At 45.5% G+C, this 19276-nt stretch overlaps 1 protein-coding gene across 1 annotated transcript in view; it reads left to right on the top strand.

Moving 5' to 3' along the window:
* Positions 1-19053, top strand: part of enox1 (ecto-NOX disulfide-thiol exchanger 1) — a 106476-nt gene extending 87423 nt beyond the window's left edge. The window contains 8 exon segments of the mRNA XM_051074026.1: positions 3078-3184; positions 5616-5733; positions 6288-6499; positions 8240-8347; positions 12231-12290; positions 13860-13962; positions 17132-17217; positions 17951-19053. Coding sequence (XP_050929983.1) covers positions 3078-3184; positions 5616-5733; positions 6288-6499; positions 8240-8347; positions 12231-12290; positions 13860-13962; positions 17132-17217; positions 17951-18082 — 926 coding nt within the window. The 3' untranslated portion in view covers positions 18083-19053.
* The last annotated feature ends 223 nt before the right edge of the window (positions 19054-19276 follow it).

Here is a 19276-nt window from a genome sequence, read left to right as displayed (position 1 = left end):
AGTAGAGGGGGCAGGGTTTATGACCTATACTGCAGCCAGCCACCAGGGGGCGATCAAGTTGTTTTGACTTCAGTTTTGGCAGCTGTCATGTCGTCCATTTTTTAAATACAGTCAGAGTTAAGTTTTGATGTTAGGAGACCTCTAGTGGCCACCAACTCTCAGCTCGTCTGAGTTTGATCTCTGGAAACAGCTTTTCTATAACAATAAATATATATTTGATTTAAAAGAAGAAAAGAAAGACAAGTAATACAAAGAAATAGAATCATAAAACACTAGGAACATAAAATAAAAACATAAAACAGTAAACTTGGACAGATAAACCTGATAAAACATATTAAATATTCACAAATGTGTTTTGCATTGCAGTAGAGTGTGCACAACTTAATGAGCAGGAGGCAGAAATGAGTTGTGGTGCTGCCTGTCTCTATCAGAGAATCCCTGTTAGTGGATCCAAGTTTCTCAAAACCATCATCTGATGTTAGGATGTGAGTCCAAACACCCGATCACTGCAGTGTGTACGTTAGCATTCCTGATGAGAGCTGAAAGAGGCGTAGCTCAGAGCTACAGGCTTGCCTCACTCAGAGTAACCAGGATATATGGTGTCAGTCCAGTGAACAGGTGGTGTCAGTCTGCAGACAGGTAAGTATGGTTCTGTTCAGTCTTTAACTGTTTGTCCACACACTGTGTCGCTGTCTGTCCAGGTCTGGTCATTAGTGTCTGTTGATCTCCATCAGAGAAAGTCCTGAGCACAGTGAGCAGACTGATGCTGTTTGACATGATGGATTTACTTTCTGTTTGTTCAGGTTTGGTGAATTAAAACGATGTCAGTGCTGGAGATGTTTGAGTTTGAGACGACAGATGAGATATCAGAGCGATGCTTTGAAAGGCAGCATTTCAACCCTGAGTGTTTGGCTTCTCTTATATTCTCATCCACTCTCACATTACTTCTACTTCTACCTTCAACGTGTCTCAGTCTAAAAGTATATGTGTACTGAATATAAAAGTTGCTATGCATTCTGGGTAAATGCTGCCTTTGTCAGTCCTGAAGGAAGTGAAGCTGCAGGTGATGTAAGTACAGAGCACTGGCCAGGAGAGAGACCTGCTCATCACATGACACACTCCAGACGGCATCTACCGGCCTTAAAGGAGCATCCTGGTCTGTTTCAACCTGCTGTGTGTCCACTACCTGGCTGTGCACTCTTCACTTCTGCTGTAGAGGAACCAGGAGTGGAGCAGCGTGAGCCTCCTACAGTTTCCCAAATAAACTCAAACGCCTCTCTGAGTTGAACAGAAAGTAAACACAGGCAGAAGCTTTGAGACAGTTTGTTCTCATGTGGGAGGCTGTGAGAGACACGGTGCCTGCAAGAAAACAAACTGCAAGAATAACGAGAATCACACCATGAAGCTGGACCATATACACCTGGTATTAAAATGTGATCTGTATCCAGATCAGTTCTCCACATCGATGAACCATCCGATCGTGCCTTTGTGTTTCCACTTGGTATTTTTAACATGCTCTCGTTCTCCTCATTGAGATTACACCTGTGTCCTCTGTGTTAACCTGAGGTGGAGACAGATCAGCTGTAGGAGTCAGACATGTCTGTTTCTGTAGGAACTGTCCAGTTTAGCTCCAACAGCTCTGTCACCACAAAACACCAACAAACATCTGGTTTCCTGAGGCTCCAGGGACGAGAGTCTAACATTTCTACCAGTCACTGTTAGAGCTTCTGTCTTTACATCCTCATCAGGTTAGAGAGCTGCTGATGATAGGAGAGCTCAGCGGTTTCCTCTGACTGCACAGAGAGCTGAGCATCAGTCCAGATGTCAGTCCAGTGTCCAGGACGACAGTGTCGATAAAATCAATTTAATTTGTTGTATTTCAGTCACACAGATGAGATCAGCTCACTGCATTTAACACACCTGTAAACAAACCTGCATGTGTGGATGAATACGCAGAGTGATCTGGTCCAGAGGCAGGTTGTCCTGGATGTAGGTCACCATGAATTGGTGTAATGGTCCAGGTTAGCTTGGACGCTGTGGAGAACTGTGGGAGCCTCCGCCTTCTTGAGTCTGTAAAACTGAGGTGTTCAGTGTGAAGTCAGGATGAGCCACACGTATGAGAAGGTTGAAATAAACCAGGATTTTTCTTTGTTTTATTTCATTTGTTACTTCAACTGAGAACAAATTCTATTATCGACATATTACACATTTGCTACTTACAGTGTTTTAACTAACGTTGACCTGAGGCTCCGATCTGTTTCCTCTTTAACCCACTGTTTGTTAGAGTCACAAAGTTTATACTGAATATTTCTGAAAGTGATTTATGATGATAACGTCTGCTTTATTTATCCAACAGATAAGAGTTTGACTCAGATATCTGGGGCTGTCTTCGCTCCACAGTCACTCCGTCATCATCTGCTCAGAGTCCAGACTCTAAAGGTTTGAAGGTTCAGTCCATCCATCCTTCATCTGTTGAGCTGTTGTAGCTTCACTGTGATTGGCTCGGCTGTTTCAGAGCGATGACAACAGTGATGTGATTGGCTTGATCACCACACCCTGTGATCAGTATTCACCTTCACCCACCCTGTAGTTTGTATTCAGGATGTCCATCTGTCCCGTTCTCCTGAACACAATCTCTCAGTAGCGCCTCGAAGGAATCTCTTCAAATTTGGTCCAAACGTTCACTTGGAGTCAGCATGAACTAATAGATTTTGGTGGTCAAAGGTCACTGTGATTCATACGCTTATTAACTCCAGCTGGACTGGTTGGCAGAGGCTTACAAGCACAAGGCAGTAATTATAGTTGTGTGATTGCAATAGGGCCAAACCTATGGACGAACCTTCATGGAGTGTGACCTGAGCAAATGATGACTTTCATTTCTGAGTGAACTGTTCCTTTAATGTGAAAGTCGGGTCACCCAGCCTGTGGTCAGTGTATGTCCACGGTCTCTCCTCTGTCTGCTGTACGAGCCTCAGTCAGTGCTACAACGCTACATAAACGGCTTGTTTTGTCTTGACCCTCCTTCCCTCCTTCCCTCCTCCTCCTCCTCCTCCTCCTCCTCCCTGTTCACCCCAAAGTCGAGCAGATCACCGCCGTTTTCACCGCCGCCACCAGGCAAAAGGCATGGGACCATTTCTCAAAAGCACAGCGCAAGAACATAGACATATGGCGCAAGCAGTGCGAGGTTGGTATACCTTCTTCTGTTCTCTCCTCCCACTCCGACCTGCTGCTTTCTTCTCTGCTGTCATTTCTGAGTCTCCAGGACAGAGCTGACAGTCAGCCCTGTACCATCTGTTGTATTCAGTGGCCTTGTTGTTGTTCCTCTGGAAGCTTCACCCTCACAGACAGACAGACAGACAGACGTCGGCCTCTGATCGGTACTCTCTCCTTTTCCCCGTGGCTCAGACATAAAACCAAAGATCTGACGCCTTCCTCAAAGTGTGAGGCGCTGCTATGGCAACAGTGATTTCCAGGGTTAAGTTTCTGATCAATTATTCATCCAGAGTCAAATCTAGATAACAAGTATGAACATGAGGATGTTGTGTATGAAGGAGGGAGGATTTGTCAACACTCGGGGAGCTGGGGGTTTGGCTGGGGGTGGCACATGCACCGACAGCATGGTGGATTCAAACATGGAGCCCTGTGTTGCTCTGTGGGGAGGTTAGTGTTGATCTGTGGAGGCCAAATTTAGAAACCTGAAATGTCCAAATCAAAACAAATCAAACAAAGAGATGAAGTGAAACATCACACACATTGTTACACACTGTGTGTTTCCTTTCACTGTGACTTTTCTGTGCCACATTTAAACAAAGCAGTGTATTGCTTTGTGTTGTTCCACACATTAGACTGTACCAGCAGAGTCTCCCCCTGTTGATTTCACAGCATTCATCAAAATCTGCAGTGAATTTGATGATTGTTTTGTTTTAGCTACTGTCACTCTGTTTACACCTGCTACTAGATAACAGGCGATCCGGTCTTACTGTCCTGTTTACACCTATCACAGCTCATTTTCACGTCTCCTCCAGTTATTTTTCTTCTGTTGTTTAATGGGTGACGAGCTTCACCCAAAGTGTTTTCACACTGCAAACAAACCATGGACCAGTTTGATCCAGACTGAGACCACCTCTTTTGGTCAAACTTCAGACCTGTGGTCCTTTGGTCCAGACTGTGGTCCGAGGAACCTTTCACAGGTCTGAAGGTTCAGATCAGACGGAGAAGGTGTGAAACATGACTTGCCCTCAGCTGTGCTGTTGATCACCTCGTCAGTTGGTTGTCAGTGTTATAATGTGATTTTAATGTGGTGAGGAAAGGTCGTGTCACAGTGAGAAACTATTCACTTCTTAATATAATTATCCTTTGGCACAGAACATGAAGGGAAATCCAGAAAACAGTGTGTATTGATTTCACTTTATGTGTTTGCTTGATTGGATTTTATTGTGTGTGACCACACTGTGATAAACGATGACTCATCTGAGGCGACTCAGAGTCGACACATAGATTATTTTTGGTGGAAAGAGGTAAGAGACAGTGAGAGGCAGAGCACCACATGTGTAGCATGCTGCAGTCCCACTGTGAAAGCCCCTCCTTTAGTATCCCTGGTAAGTCTACATGTCCTCATGTCTCTATAGCAACAGCACTGTTATTTTCTGCCAACACGCTGCGTGTTTTCCTCTGTGGAGCGAGGCTTCATCCTGACAGAGATGTGCTGTGAAATCAGCTGACAGATGAAGAGATAATGAGTATGGCAGCTGTAACGAGATCTGATTATCCTGAGAGAGATAACGCAGCAGGCTGAGGAGGTGGGCAACAGATGAACTCGTGTTCTGACTCTCATTCATTCAACTGAAGGTTTTTTGGTTTTGTTTTTTTAAACCAAAATGTCAGCTGAAAATCTTTGGGCACTGAACTGTTGATTTGACAGAAGGAGACATTTTAAAGACGTCACCTGGAGCTTTTGGAAACTGTGAAGGACATTTCTGAATAAAGGAGATATTTGTTTTGCGATTGCTCTGTAGCCAGTGTTAGCATCAACAGCTGTTTACTCCCCTGTGAGTTCAGAGTCACACTTCATGTCTCCAGAGTTGTTTTACTTCTGTTTCTATCACTTCCACTGAGGTTAGCATGCTAATCTGCTAACCCCGACCCATCTCATCACTTTCCGATAGTGACCTGCTGTAGCATCCAGTCTGCCCTGAAGAATTAGCTCCGCCCAGAGGACGTGTTCTGACCTCTTGGTTGAGACTCTAACTCAAACTCACACAGCTGCTTTAATTGTTGAAATGATGGGTAGATGAGTCAGTAATGAAAATAATTATACACTGCAACAGATCCTTCATCTTTATAAACAGTCACTGGCAGCTACAGTTACCAACACCATCACTTCCTCTTTAGTGCCTTCAAAATAAAAGCACGAGAAAGTGATCCAGCATCTGTGGGAGGATCGGGACCCCAACACTGGACTGTAACCAGACGATCAGTGTTCTTCACCTGTCGGTGGTGGAAGGTTTGGGCTGATGGGAGTGAACTGTGTAGTTGTTCCTGCTGATGCAGTGTGTGTGTGTGGCGGTGCTGAGGACTGCCGTCACTCTGTGTGTGTGCTGGTTGTGATGTTGCAGGAGCTGAGGAACGCTCACAGCGAGGAGATCATGGGCATCAGACGAGAGGAGGAGATGGAGATGTCCGACGACGACCTGGATGAAAATCCCTGTAAGAAGATGCGTGTGGAGGAAAACGGTACGATGCACCAGTGTTAGTGAACTTTATTTAACCTGCAGCTTTCTGAGCCGCTCAGAGCTTCAGAGACTCCTCTCCTCCTCTCTCCTCCTCCTGCTCCTCCTCTCCTCCTCCTCCTCCCTCTCCTCCTCTCTCCTCCTCTCCTCCTCTCTCCTCCTCTCTCCTCCTCCTCTCTCCTCCTCCTGCTCCTCTCTCCTCCTCTCTCCTCCTCTCCTCCTGCTCTCTCCTCTCCTCCTCTCTCCTCCTCTCCTCCTCTCTCCTCCTCCTCTCCTCCTCTCCTCTCCTCCTCTCCTCTCTCCTCCTCTCTCCTCCTCTCCTCTCTCCTCCTCCTCCTCCCCTCCTCTCTCCTCTCCTCCTCTCTCCTCCTCTCCTCTCCTCCTCTCTCCTCTCTCCTCCTATCCTCCTCCTCTCCTCCCTCTCTCCTCCTCTCTCCTCCTCCTCCTCTCCTCCTCCTCTCTCCTCCTCTCCTCTCTCCTCCTCTCCCTCCTCTCCTCCTCTCTCCTCCTCTCTCCTCCTCTCCTCCTCTCCTCCTCCTCTCCTCTCTCCTCCTGCAGGAGTGTGTGATCAGACCCAGGCCTCTCTGAGGGAGGAGAATGACTCCCTGCGCTGGCAGCTGGACTCCTACAGGAGCGAGGTGGAGCTGCTGAGGAAGGAGCAGAGCCGAGGCGGTCGCCCCGACGACGACCACACACACTCGCAGACGCACACACACGGTCCGGAGGCTCAGATCCAGCTGCTGCAGCAGAGCATGCTCAACATGCAGCAGGTACGTCTCTGATGCTGCTTGTTATCGAGCTGTGTTTAACTGACGCCTCCTCCTGCTGTGAGGCCGTGTAGGAGGCTGAATGAATAACTCCAGTGGGAGTGTTTTTGGTTCCAGGACTGACTCTCAGATGCCTGAATGATTTGATTTGACTGAAACACTCAGTTAAAAACCAGAGGAACACACAGCAGCACTCACAGTAAGAGCAGGTGTACAGGTTGATGGCAGCAGAGTTAACTAACGTTTCATCACTTCCTCTTCCTGCTGACTGAGGTCCACAGGTCTGATCCCCGCAGGTCCACCAACAAACCCTGATCTGATCTGACTCAACATCAAACTCTCTGGAGTCTGGTTTCAGATGTGTTATCACTACCAGACTCCACTGACAAAAACAGGGATTTAACCAGGAGCTGCTGGAATACCACTGCCTCCATCTGTTAGTGTGTCTGTGTTACTGTGTGACTCTCAGTGGTGGAAGAAGTAATCAGATACTTTACTGCAGTAAAAGTACCACACAGTAACACAGACACACTAACAGATGGAGGCAGTGGGATTCCAGCAGCTCCCAGTAAAAGTCCTGTTTTTGTCAGTGGAGTCTGGTAGAGATATATAGAGATGTTTCTGGTTAGACTCTTGGGTGGGGATCAGGGTCAGGGTTCAGTGAAGTTAGACCAAGTCTCCAGGAGATAATGTCCTCTGATGAGCAGGGAGCTGAGTTTACTTTACTTTCCCCTAGCAAATAAACAACAACAAAAACAAAAACAACAGCAGCAGCAGCAGTGTTTTTCTCTGCTGACTCAGAGCCTTCCCATAATCCCTCACTCTGCTGGTTTCATAAAGCAGCACAGAAAGCTTTGTCAGAGCACGGAGCTCGTTTGCCACGAGTTAGCCCGATGTGACTCGACTTCCTGTCTTTCTCTATCTAAAGTGACAGCACTGATGGAACGAGGCACATTAGAGACAACACACACACACACACACACACACACACACACACACACACAGCGTGCCCTGCTGGCTTGTTGTAAATGTGTTGCTTACTTGACTTCTAACAGTGTGAGGGAACGTCACGCTACTGTCGCTTCTCGTTTGTCACCTGCTGTTGTTTTTCTTCCCTCAGAACAGACGACAAACAAACTGACTTTGTTATTACTGAGGTAAATATTTTCTCACTGCACTTTACTACAATATTATGAGGAAATTATAGATATAATATACGTATCATAAATGTCAGATAGTTAATTCAAATGATAAGCATCCTGTTATGATGAAAGATCATTTTACCGACTGAGTGACCCAACTGCATCTTTACAGACTGAACAGATGATCACATCAACATCACAGGAGCTGCTGGAATACCACTGCCTCCATCTGTTAGTGTGTCTGTGTTACTGTGTGGTACTTTTACTGCAGTAAAGTATCTGATTACTTCTTCCACCACTGAGAGTCACACAGTAACACAGACACACTAACAGATGGAGGCAGTGGTGTTCCAGCAGCTCCTGTTAAATCTGTAGGAGAGAATAATGATCTGACAGTAGCCCACTGGATTACACTGCAGCCATGTGTTGCTAACTAACTAACACCTACATGCTCCTGTCCCCTTCACCTCACAGTGTCTTTGCGTCACAGCTGGAAACCTCTGGTTCATAAAGACACGCCTGTTAATGTCATGACGTCACATGAAGTCAAGCTTGAATTCAGTCTTAAAGACAGATGTGTGTGTCTGTGTTTGTCTTCCAGCAACTCCTGAGTCTGCAGGAGAAGCTGACGAGTAAAGAAGCGGAGCTGGAGCAGGCGAGAGAGGAGCACCGCTACCTGGAGGGGGAGGTGCTCAGCCTGCGAGACAAGGTGTGTCACGTACAGAAGGTCCTCCAGAACACAGTTAGGTCCAGCTCTGCTCATCATGCTGACCTGTTCTGGTTCAGCAAACAATCACTTTATTGTGGTTTTCTAATCTAATTAAATCACCTATCTAGTTTTCCATGCATCAGTTTTACACCACTCATCTGGGGCCAGATGGTCCACCACGAGGTCTCCTCGCAGGTGGACATGTCTGTCCAGAAAAACCTACAAAGGAAGGAACTCAGGAGGAACCGGATCAGATGTTCCTCCTTTTGGCATCAGCTCCTCATCGTCTCTAAGGCTGAACCCAGACTCCCTCTTTCAGTCATCATGCAAAGCTCGTGACCATAGGTGAGGTGAGGGTTCGACTGGCTCTCATCCCGATCACTTCACACTTCAAACCTCCCCGGTGCAAGCTGCAGGATCACAGGCTGATGGACTCAACAGAACCACATCATCCGTAAAGAGGAGAGACGCAATTCTGAATTCTTCAAACCTCCTCCTTCCTCCTGCTGCTCCCTCAGATTCTGTCCAGTTGAGTTTTCCCAGATAATGTGGGAGAGAATATCTTGTGTCCTGCGTTGTTGGTCCATTATCAGATTATTGGTTGTTGCTGCTCTGATTCTTCGGCTCTGAAAGGTGAATTCCTTGATGTTAAGTGTCAAAGATGAACGGTGGCAGGAAAATGGAGTCCAGAGACTTTTCAGTGTGCTGAAGTGCAACATAGAGACACAATGTCAGTCTGTCAGGCTTAGTGCTTTGAGGTGTCAAGGTCCTAACAGACCCAGATCAGGGAGGCCACACACAGCAGGACAGGAGCTGTTGTTCCATCTGAGAGATGACGATGTGCTGCAGGTTATTCACTCTCTCTGCTGTGCCTCTTTCATGGTCTTAATAATGAAAAAAGAGCACAAACACACAGGTTCCAAATGATGAAGGGATGAAGGAGGTTGAAAGGACACGAGTGCTGCCATGGCAACAGCTCGGCCAGGATGTTTTTCTGTGTCCTCCTGCTGAGGGGTGAGTGGTTTGACCTGAGTCATGGGACTGTCTGTGTGTGTGTGCGTGTGTGAGTGTGTGTGTGTGTGTGTGAGTGTGTTAGATCACTGGGACCTTTTCCAGTATAAACACCAACCTTGACAGGACTGGTAGTCCTCATGGGGACCAGAATCGCAATGAAGCAAAACGTCATTTCTGAGGTCCTGGTTAAGGACAATGGATGCAAATCAATGCAGTCAAATCAATGCAGTGTCTTAAGAACACATACAACAACATAGCTGCACAACGTGTGTGTGTGTGTGTGTGTGTGTTGGGTTTGTAAATATTTGTGTGGACCAGGTTTGTTGGAGGGTAAAGAGCAGTTCACTTCAGAACTGTAATCAGTTGATAGTTACCCATCACACACTGTAGAGGAAACGTGTTACACCACTGGTTACCTCTGTCAGAGCTGCCTTTAAAAACTCCTCATGTGTCACAGCAATCAGCATTTCTAGGTTGAAAATTCAATTCTATTTAATTTTATTTATATAGCGCCAAATCACAACACAAGTCATCTCAAGGCACTTTTCATATAGAGCAGGTCTAGACTGTACTCTTTAAAACAGGTATTTACAGAGAGAGACCCAACAGTTCCCACCATGAGCAGCACTAGGCAACAAGGAAAAACTTCCTTTAAGAGGCAGAAACCTCGAGCAGAACCAGTTTCAGGGTGGGCGGCCATCTGCCTTGACGGACTCAACACACCATCTACTGTTCATCCTGACCTTTGGAATGCCAGTGCTGACAGAGTCAGGGATGTATTTATGTCATGAACTTTAAAATAATGTTAAGGCCTCTAGGAGAGTTTAACACAGATAAACCCACTAACAAAGGTGATGGACTCCATTCTCAGCTCCAGTAAAGGAGTCAACCTCACCTGCTAGCCGCTGTTCACACTGATAAAATAGATCTGTGGCGTCTCATCCATGGGTTGAGACACTTGGGTGGGGAAATTTTTAAAACTAATCTCTGAGCTGCAAGAGTGAGCACAGCCTGCATTGTGGCTAGCAGCTAGTTAGCATGGCTAGAATCATTAGCATAGCCCAGAGCTCAGAGCTGGGGATGGAGTTACACTTAAAAGCAGCACCCCCGCGCTGTTTTAATACAGGACTGGCTTCAGTCTGAACACACAGAGGTAGAAGCAGTGAATGTCTGCATCCATGAGAAATGTTTACTCCTCTTTGTCCTTGGTAAATCCACATATTTTTTTATTTTTGCTCTTTGAATTATAGAAAATTATGTCAATTTTCCCCCAATCTGTGTCTGTCGACTCTTTCAAAATGCTTGTACAAACCACGGCTCAGTTATAGGAGAAAACACAGGTGAGGTTTGAATAAAACATTAAGCTTGATTTTTTATTTTGGTTTGACATAATGCATCCATCAATACACCTGTCTGCTGTAGGTGGAGACATATGTTTTATTTAGTGGATTAACAGCTCAGATTTACAGGTGGTGCACACACAGGCAGAAATAAACAAGTCTCTCTCATTTCAGTGTTGTCTCATGTATAGACCTGTGTAGAGACAGGACAAACCAGCATGACAGAGTTAATGAGAAAATCAGCAGGAGAAGTTGTTTTTGTGCCTCAAACTGCACAAATCAAAAACACAATGGATGAAAAATGTTCAAGGATTTTAGTAATCCTTAGTATGCATGGTGGAATCAACTCTGTGCAAGTTTCTGTTCTAATTATGTTCATAGTTTTCACATCCAGGTCTTAAATTGTGAGTGGGAGAGTTTGTCTTTCCAGTAGAAATGAGACTGTTAAATCTGGTTTGCTCAGAGATCCAGACTTTAGAAATGTGGTCGACTTTTTACCCAGAAACTGTTGAGTGGAAACAGCTGGTTGAAGGTGAGAGAGCTCACTCTGTCACTGAGTGATTTTTATTTCTGCTGTAATGAGAAGAAGGTTGTCAGACTCTGCTGCTGGATAACTGGCTGTGTAGATCTGCAGCAGCTGTTTGTTGGCATCGTCACAGTCCAGTGTTCTGCTGGGAAACCTCGGCTCCTTCATTCATCTGGATGTTACTTTGACTCGTACCACCACCTAAACACTGTCGTAGATCAAGCACCCCCCCATGGGGACAGGGGCCTCCCCCCAGCCCAAGGTGTTGACCTGGCCTCCAAACTCCCCAGATCCAGTCTGATCCTCCATCCAGATCCATGGAGGATCCACCCTGCAACCCACAGGACCCAAAGGATACGACCCACTGATGGCAGTCGTACTGGACCTTCGTTGTCATGGTGACAATAGTGAAAACAGAGCGAAGGCAAATGTTCCTTTGGACTCAAGGACGAACTCATTTGATTTTGGTGATCAAAGGTCAAAGGTCACTGACCTCACAAAACACATTTTTAGCCATAACTTCACACCAATTAACTGCAACTGGACTGGATGGTGGAGGCAAACAGTCACAAGGGAGGGGGTAATTCTAGTTCAGCTTCTATATCCATAGAAAGTGAGTCAGCCACAGTCCACGAGAAAGCGTCAAAAAGACTCTTCTTCAGATGGAGAAGAGGCGAGTGGAGCTGCAGGATCCAGACTCAGCGTGTGAAGACAGCCACCCAGCTGAGTCGGCTTGTGGTCCGGTTCATCCTCAGCCCTCAGTCTGTCTCCTCACAATCAAATGCGTTTGTCGTTTGCTTCCATCATGCGTGTTTTGGATGTTGTCTTTAATCATTTATCGGATCAGTGTCTCTCCAGTGTACAGATGTAATGGACAGACACTGAGACTGTGTTCACTCTTCTCCAACACAGTCATCTATAAAACACCAGCAAAAAAAACAAACGTTCCTCTGTTGCAGATGAATTTCTGATCAAATGTCCTGTTCTCTCTCTGACTCTGTAGCTGCTGCTCAGCAGTGCTGGGGAGGCTGTGGAGGGAACCAATGGAGAGCTACATGAAAAGGTAAAAACAGTGACCAGGGCTGAAACCATTAGTTGATGATCAGAAAATGATTCAGCAGCTGTTTTGATAATCGAGTATTAACTGTTGTGGTTACTTTTCAAGCTAAGTGTCAAACATTCCCTGGTTCCTGCTTCTCAACAGTGAAGATTTGATGCTTTTCTTTGTTCTGTATGATGAATAATGAATGAATATCAGTGGGATTTGGATGGATGATTGAATACAACAAGGTATTTGAAGTATTCAGGATCCTTTACATCAGTAAAAGACAGATGGAGGCAGTCTGGTAATGATATATAGACAAAAACCTTCTGCTTAACTGGTTATGTTCAGTCAGGACCACGATCCCTCAGCAAACACAGAACCATAAACACCATTAATCATGCTTTAGTTGAAATGAGGATAGGTTCATTCAAACGTCTCTTCATGGTATTGATTAAATAATGTGACGTGAGTGTAGGAAGCTATTCAAAAGCAACATAAATACTTCTGTTTATTCTGTGGACTGGATTAATTAACACCATTAATTAGTCAGAAATCATCAAACACACTTTTAATTCTTTGTAGGTCATGAAGTGCAGATTTCAGACTAATTTCTCTCCACATGGACGACTGTGTCTGTCTCAAAACCCATTTGCTGTTGTATATTTGTAGTGTATGAAAAATATTTCTAGGAGGTTCTGTAGCTCTAACACACAAACAGACAAACCTCAAACAACTGAAATAAAGTACAAACACTGAGTCTGGGTCAGTGAGTGTTTCAGTGACCGGAAACGAGAGCAGAGAGAGTTCAGGTCTGTTATTCTGGTCACAGTGATGGTTTCACATACGTTTCCTCCTTCTCTCATGGCACTTTACTGAAAGTCAGTGAAGTGCACACACACACACACACACACACACACACACACACACACATATACACACATATATATATACATATACACACATACACATCATGGAGATAAACTTTTAACTCCACAGCTGCTGAACTGGAAACTGATTGAGGGCATGGATGTATGAAACATGCTCCACTGGCCTGTATCTGCAGTGTTACTGTAAAAACCCTGGAAACTGTTGTGAGTGCAGCAGATGATGCTTTTTATTAAATGATGATGTTTTGCTTCCACATGTGTGTGTGTGTGTGTACAGTGTGTACTGCAGATTTAAGTGCTTGTTTGTCCTTCACAGTATTCTTGAGTGTACAGGACAGACTGTATGTTTCTATGGATCAGTGGAGGAAGAAGTAATCAGATACTTCAGTTAGAATGCCAATACAACTGTGTAAAAATACTCCAATACAAGTAAAAGTCCTGCGTTCAAAATCCAATAAGAGCAGCACTCTGAGCTTTGCTGTTCTTTGTTAAACACAGGATCATTTTACATCTTTGATCAGTTTCTTTTTTTTAAACGTAGCCCATCATAAACAATGTTTTTTTAAAGCTCATCATATGATTTTTGATATAAAAATCTGAAATTGAAAAGTAACTAAATAAACCTAAAATAACAGACTGTGCTGTGAGTCTGTTGTTGGGTTCAGGTTTGACTTTATTTTCGGCCCATGTGTTTTCACAGGGGATCAACGGGTGTGTTCCTTCACTGTATCACAGCAGAGAGAGGAGGGCTGAGGTCATCGTGAGAGGAGCGGTCGTATCAGAAAAAGAGGCGCTGCTTCTGGGTAAATACAACTGTTATATTGAATATCACTGAATTAAACAAAGAGTTGGTTATTGTGCTTCTTCTTTACGATGTAAATCTCTGAGCTAATCTCAAAACATCGTCATATAATTTTATCACAAAGTTTTATTACAAAAAACAGGAGTGAGGGCTGAAGCACTGCGACTGGATGATACATTGGACAATCTGGTAAATGACTGTGGAGGCTGGTACGTACAGGACTGTGGGGAACAGGTGGTGCTGGGCATGATGGGAATGTGTCAACAGTCACATTTTAAGACCAACACACCCATGTGGTTTGAGGAGATGTTTGTTCATGAATGAGGACAGGATGGATCAAGAGCCAGGCTGACTGTGGTGAAGAGGGAGCTGAGCCTCTGGGTTTATCAGTCGATCTACGCTCCAACCCTCAGCTGTGGTCATGAGCTTTGTAGTGACCAAAAGAACGAGATCACGGATACAAGCAGTCGACCTCTGTTGAGGTGGTTCAGGTATCTGATCAGGATCGCCCGGGAACATGTTCCCGGGGTAGACCCAGATCTCGCTGGAGGCATCACATATCCCATCTGGCCTGGGATCATCCAGGAGGAACTGGGAAATGTTGCTGGGGGAGAGGGATGTCTGCAATACTCTGCAACCTGACCCAGGATGACAGGACGAACATGGATGGACGACCACGAGCAGCCAGTGTTTAAACAACGTGGGCTCTGATCTGAAATTAGCAGAGACACCTGCGTCAGGTGTGAGATGGGGCAGTCTGGATGTTACCTGAAACACAGGGTAATAACTGACCAGTCCACTGTGTTGTAGTGTGGAGAACAGGTCGTCACTGAGCGACTCGGTACAGGTCTCTGTTCTCCCCTGTTCTCCCTGGCTCTCCCTCAGTCTTAGGACTGATGTGGTCTGGCTGCTGTGTGAACGGAGGTGAACGTGTGAGTGCACGTTTTTGTTTCCAGCCTCTGCTGCTTCTTCATTCCACAGCTCCACATGGATTATACACTCCCCTGGATCATGAAACCTTTGACGGTCATTCCAGACCTGGGACATGGTTGGATTGATTTCACAGTGAGTTCAGAGCTCGGCAGTGGTCTGTCAGGGTGTTTGTCGTCAGAACAACCCCGCATTATAAATGCAGAGCAGCACTTAACTCATTTCAGCTCAGACCGCTGTCGTCATGTTCACACTCTGTGGTGTCCGGGGGTTCAGAGGGCTTTCAGCCAGAACCAGCCGAGCAGACTAAGACCTTCTACCACAGAGGAGACTGAGTCCTGTGTGCAGGGCCGACACAGCAGCTGGACTGAATTCATTTTCAGCTGCTTTTGTTTCTCTCTGTCGTATAAATCCTCATGTTATTCAGGACGTGCAGCAGCACTGAGGAAAGCACTGGAGTGATGTGTATTTGTACTGAAGCTGCTGCTTTGTCCGGAGCAGAGGAGAGCGAGAGGAACAGCAGCACATTTATCTCTCTTAGTGAGGCCCAGAAAATCCACATATGAAGGAGAGAGGAGGCTGGGCTCTCTGTCTTCCTCCTGCTGCCTCTAATCTGCAGCTGCTGCAGCGAGATTCTTCACCACAGACAAACATCTTTAAAAGGCACATGTGGCCTATTTTCACACACAATCAAATGAGGCTGACAGACGTGAATCTACAGCATGCGTGTTCATGTTGGCAGAAACTGATGCATGAAAGAGTGTAATTTGCTATTTCCATGTGAGATATAGGGAGATGGGAGAGGAGGGAGGGAGGATACTTATTTTATTCAGATTTTCCACAATCTGTAAAACACTAAACTAAGCATCTCAGAGAAGTCGACTCTTTTAGAAACAACACGTCGACCACAGTGATTCACAGAGCTTAAATGATTATTTGATGATGATAGTCTCACACAGAGAGATCATTTGGTTTTACACATTATCATTCTGCTGTCTTATTTTCTTTAAACCAGTCACAGTCGTCTTGGGCTACACCCAGGATGCTGCAAAACAGTGTCAGCAGAGGGAGCGTGAAATGACCAAGGATAACAGTTAAAGGCTGATGTCGTTGGTGGCAAAAGGGATTTTGAAAACAGTAACAGGAAGGAAGCGGGAGGGAGGTGAACGAGGCGCCCAGTGGCAGGTTTATACCCACAGTCTACAGCTGGTGAGATGATAGAGTCAAACAAACAACAAGAGTTTCCTCTGTTCTGTGTCTGGTTTGTGAAACACAGCAGAAAACAAGGCTCGTACGAGAATCATAAACCAAGACCTGATGGTTTCTCACAGGAACATGAGACGCTCCAGGTTCAAGTCCTCACTGTTTCTCCAGTGGACTAAACTATCAAAGTGGGTCTGATGCAGTTAAAACCAGCTCCAGCAGGAACATGTTGCTGAATATTCATTCATGTCAGTCACTGCAGAGTGTGTACTTTTACTTTTAATACTTCAAGTACATTTTGATGATAGTACTTGTGTAGTGGATCATTGCCTCATCAGACTGTTGAAAACTCGGAGCCTGTTCCCTTCCATACAGTCAGGGTTTTTTAGTGCAGGTTGGAAATTAAACTTCCACTTTAAGTAGAGTTCACACACACACACACACACACACACACACCCTGCAGTTCTCCTCTGGTGGCACTGTTCCACGTCAGCAGGCCTGGTGCAGGGAATTGGATCAGGCCTGTCTGTAATTGCGAGCGTTTCACCACATAAATCAAGGAAATAAATATTGGCTGTGCTGGTTCCTCCAGGGGACGCCACTCTTCCAACAACCCCTCTCCCCCCTGCCTCACTCCCTCTGCATGGCTGCCTTCCTTCACAGGACCTCTCAGACGTAATCAACTCGAGTGGTTTCTGCTCCGGCAGCAGTTTTTATGGAGCCGCCCTGCCCTTTGTTTACTGTGCACTTCATGAGGATGCAGATTGGCTGCTCTGCTGGAGCCTGAACCTTTACGTCTTAATACCCAGTCCACTGGATCTCACCTCTGTGTCAGCTCTCTTTCTCTCTCTGTTGGCTTCATTAGCCTGATGAGCCTGTGGTCTGAAAGCACTCGTGAATACTGATGGAAAATCTCCAGAATTCAAAGTTTGTTTTTACCTCTTGTCTTTTCTCAGTCTCAGTCTGTTTGTTCTGTTTGAACTGATCCATCGCTTCAGCATCTGTCACGTCTTGATGACCTCTCCTCTTCTCTGCAGGCATCATATCGACCTTCCTCCATGTTCATCCATTTGGGGCCAACCTCGAGTACCTGTGGTCGTACATACAGAGATTGGACTCTAAGGTAAAGTAGGTCACACAGCTTTCTGCTTCCCAACACAAAATGTTCAGTGACATTAAAAGTACGTCTGCTATTTTTGAACCTGGGCCTTACTTTTCTGTTATCAAGTGGGCAATCATCCACTAAAGTCCATCCACTAAAGTTCTTGTTTTTGCCACTGACAGACTAAGATTAAAGAGTCAGGTCCTTTTAGTTTAACCACAAACATCGCCATATATTTCACTACCAGACTCCATTGACAAAAACAGGGATTTAACTGAGCAGAACACAGGAGCTGCTGGAATACCACTGCCTCCATCTGTGAGTGTGTTTGTGTCTTAATATGTCACACAACAACACACATCACAGGAATGTTAACATCTCAGCCACATTTCATCACAAAGCATCCAGTGGTTGTTTAGATTCTTTGAGTTTGTGGCTGGAAAAATACTTATTCTCTGATTATGTTACTGAAGATAATCGAGAGGCTTCATGCATCATATTGATGGATTATAAGTCAGTGGAACTGACATCAGTTCACTGAGGTAACACCATCATATCTCTGCCATCCACCTTTACTCATAATAACAATAATTATTATTAATTATCATAATTATGAGATCAGGCCTGCAGCTCCTCCTGATAAAAACAGGAAACTACGACTGTAGGATGTTTCAGTAAATCTCAAAGGTCACGTTGAAGCCTTTCTCTCTGTTCGTCTCTTCGCGGTCTGATGTGTGTTGTTGTCTTCTCTCAGGTGTCGGCGGGGGAGCTGGAGCGCCTCATGGTCCGTCTGCCCTCCATGTTCAGACAGGAGCTGAGCGGCGTCGGCGCCACGCTGGAGAAACGGTGGAAGTTCTGCGGCTTCAACAGCCTCGGCTCGGCGTGACACAGGGAGAACGCACACACACACCGGGAGAACGCACCAACATGAACAGACACCTTTAACCTCACCTGTGTGTGTGTGTGTCTGTGTGTGTGTGTGTGTGTGTGTGTGCGTTCTCCTTTCACTGATACACGGCGGCGTGTCGGACGATGATGATGTTCCCTGAAGCAGACACTGGAAACCCCACAGCACAGGTCACTGATGGTGCTGGGTGGAGGTGAGATAAAGGGACGGACAACAGGACCTGACACCTGACCTGAAAACACTCGCTCTGTTGCCGTGTTAGTTGCGAGTCTCTTTGCTTCAACCTGAATCAGTTGTTGGTCCTCTGTCGTCTTGTCGTCGGTGTGAATCGACAGGAAGAGAGTTAAAAAACCAAAGTTGATCCTTAAAGGCATTTAACACATTTCACACCAAACCTCATTTCATTTATCAGCAGCATCAGCAGCTCAGTCACCGGCAGATAGATTTGGACGGAGAGAGGTCGCTCCAGGGTCTGAAACAATCCGAGCGTCCGAGGTGTGAAAACTCTGCAGGCCTGTGGTCACTGCTCAGTGTTCCTGCAGAGATCACAGGCATGAACACTGAAGAAGAAGAGGACGACGGACACAGAGGAAGAGACAGAATACTTGTGTTTTGTGAAGGAACACTCATTCATCCTTAATTTATTTCATTAAACTGTACGAAGACACTGTTGACTGAAGGCCGCAGACTGAAGCCGCCGGAAGCTACACACTGTATTTAAATGACAAAAGGTTCTGACTGTGTCTTTTTTAGTTTTAGTTATTTCCCTCTGAACGAAAACGGGAGAGAAGCAACGGAGGGATGAAGAGGAGGAGATGCTACACACTCCTCATTTCTCGTGTTTCTAAAGACCACAGAGTTGTCCGTTTAAAATCAAAAAATGATTATGTGATTTTGTATTTCACTTCCAGTTTTTGTTTCTTATTTAAATAAAGATTCTCAAAATCAAACATCTCAGTAATTCCACCTTAACTCTGCTCACAGGGTGATGTCTAAGACGACCGCGGAGCTGCAGCTTCTGATGCAACATAGGCGTAACACACACATCTGCTGGTGACGGACCAACACAGTGTGTGTGTGTGTGTGTGTGTGTGTGAGATATCTAAATGAAAATCTAGGGCAGAGCTTAAACCTACAGACTGAACATTTTTCTCTTCCAGCACAAGAAGAAGA

Source organism: Lates calcarifer, linkage group LG1, assembly GCF_001640805.2.
Source record: "Lates calcarifer isolate ASB-BC8 linkage group LG1, TLL_Latcal_v3, whole genome shotgun sequence".
Classification (NCBI taxonomy): Eukaryota; Metazoa; Chordata; class Actinopteri; family Centropomidae; genus Lates; species Lates calcarifer.
The sequence above is the reverse complement of the archived record's forward strand: the minus strand, read 5'-3'. Positions and strand labels throughout refer to the sequence as shown.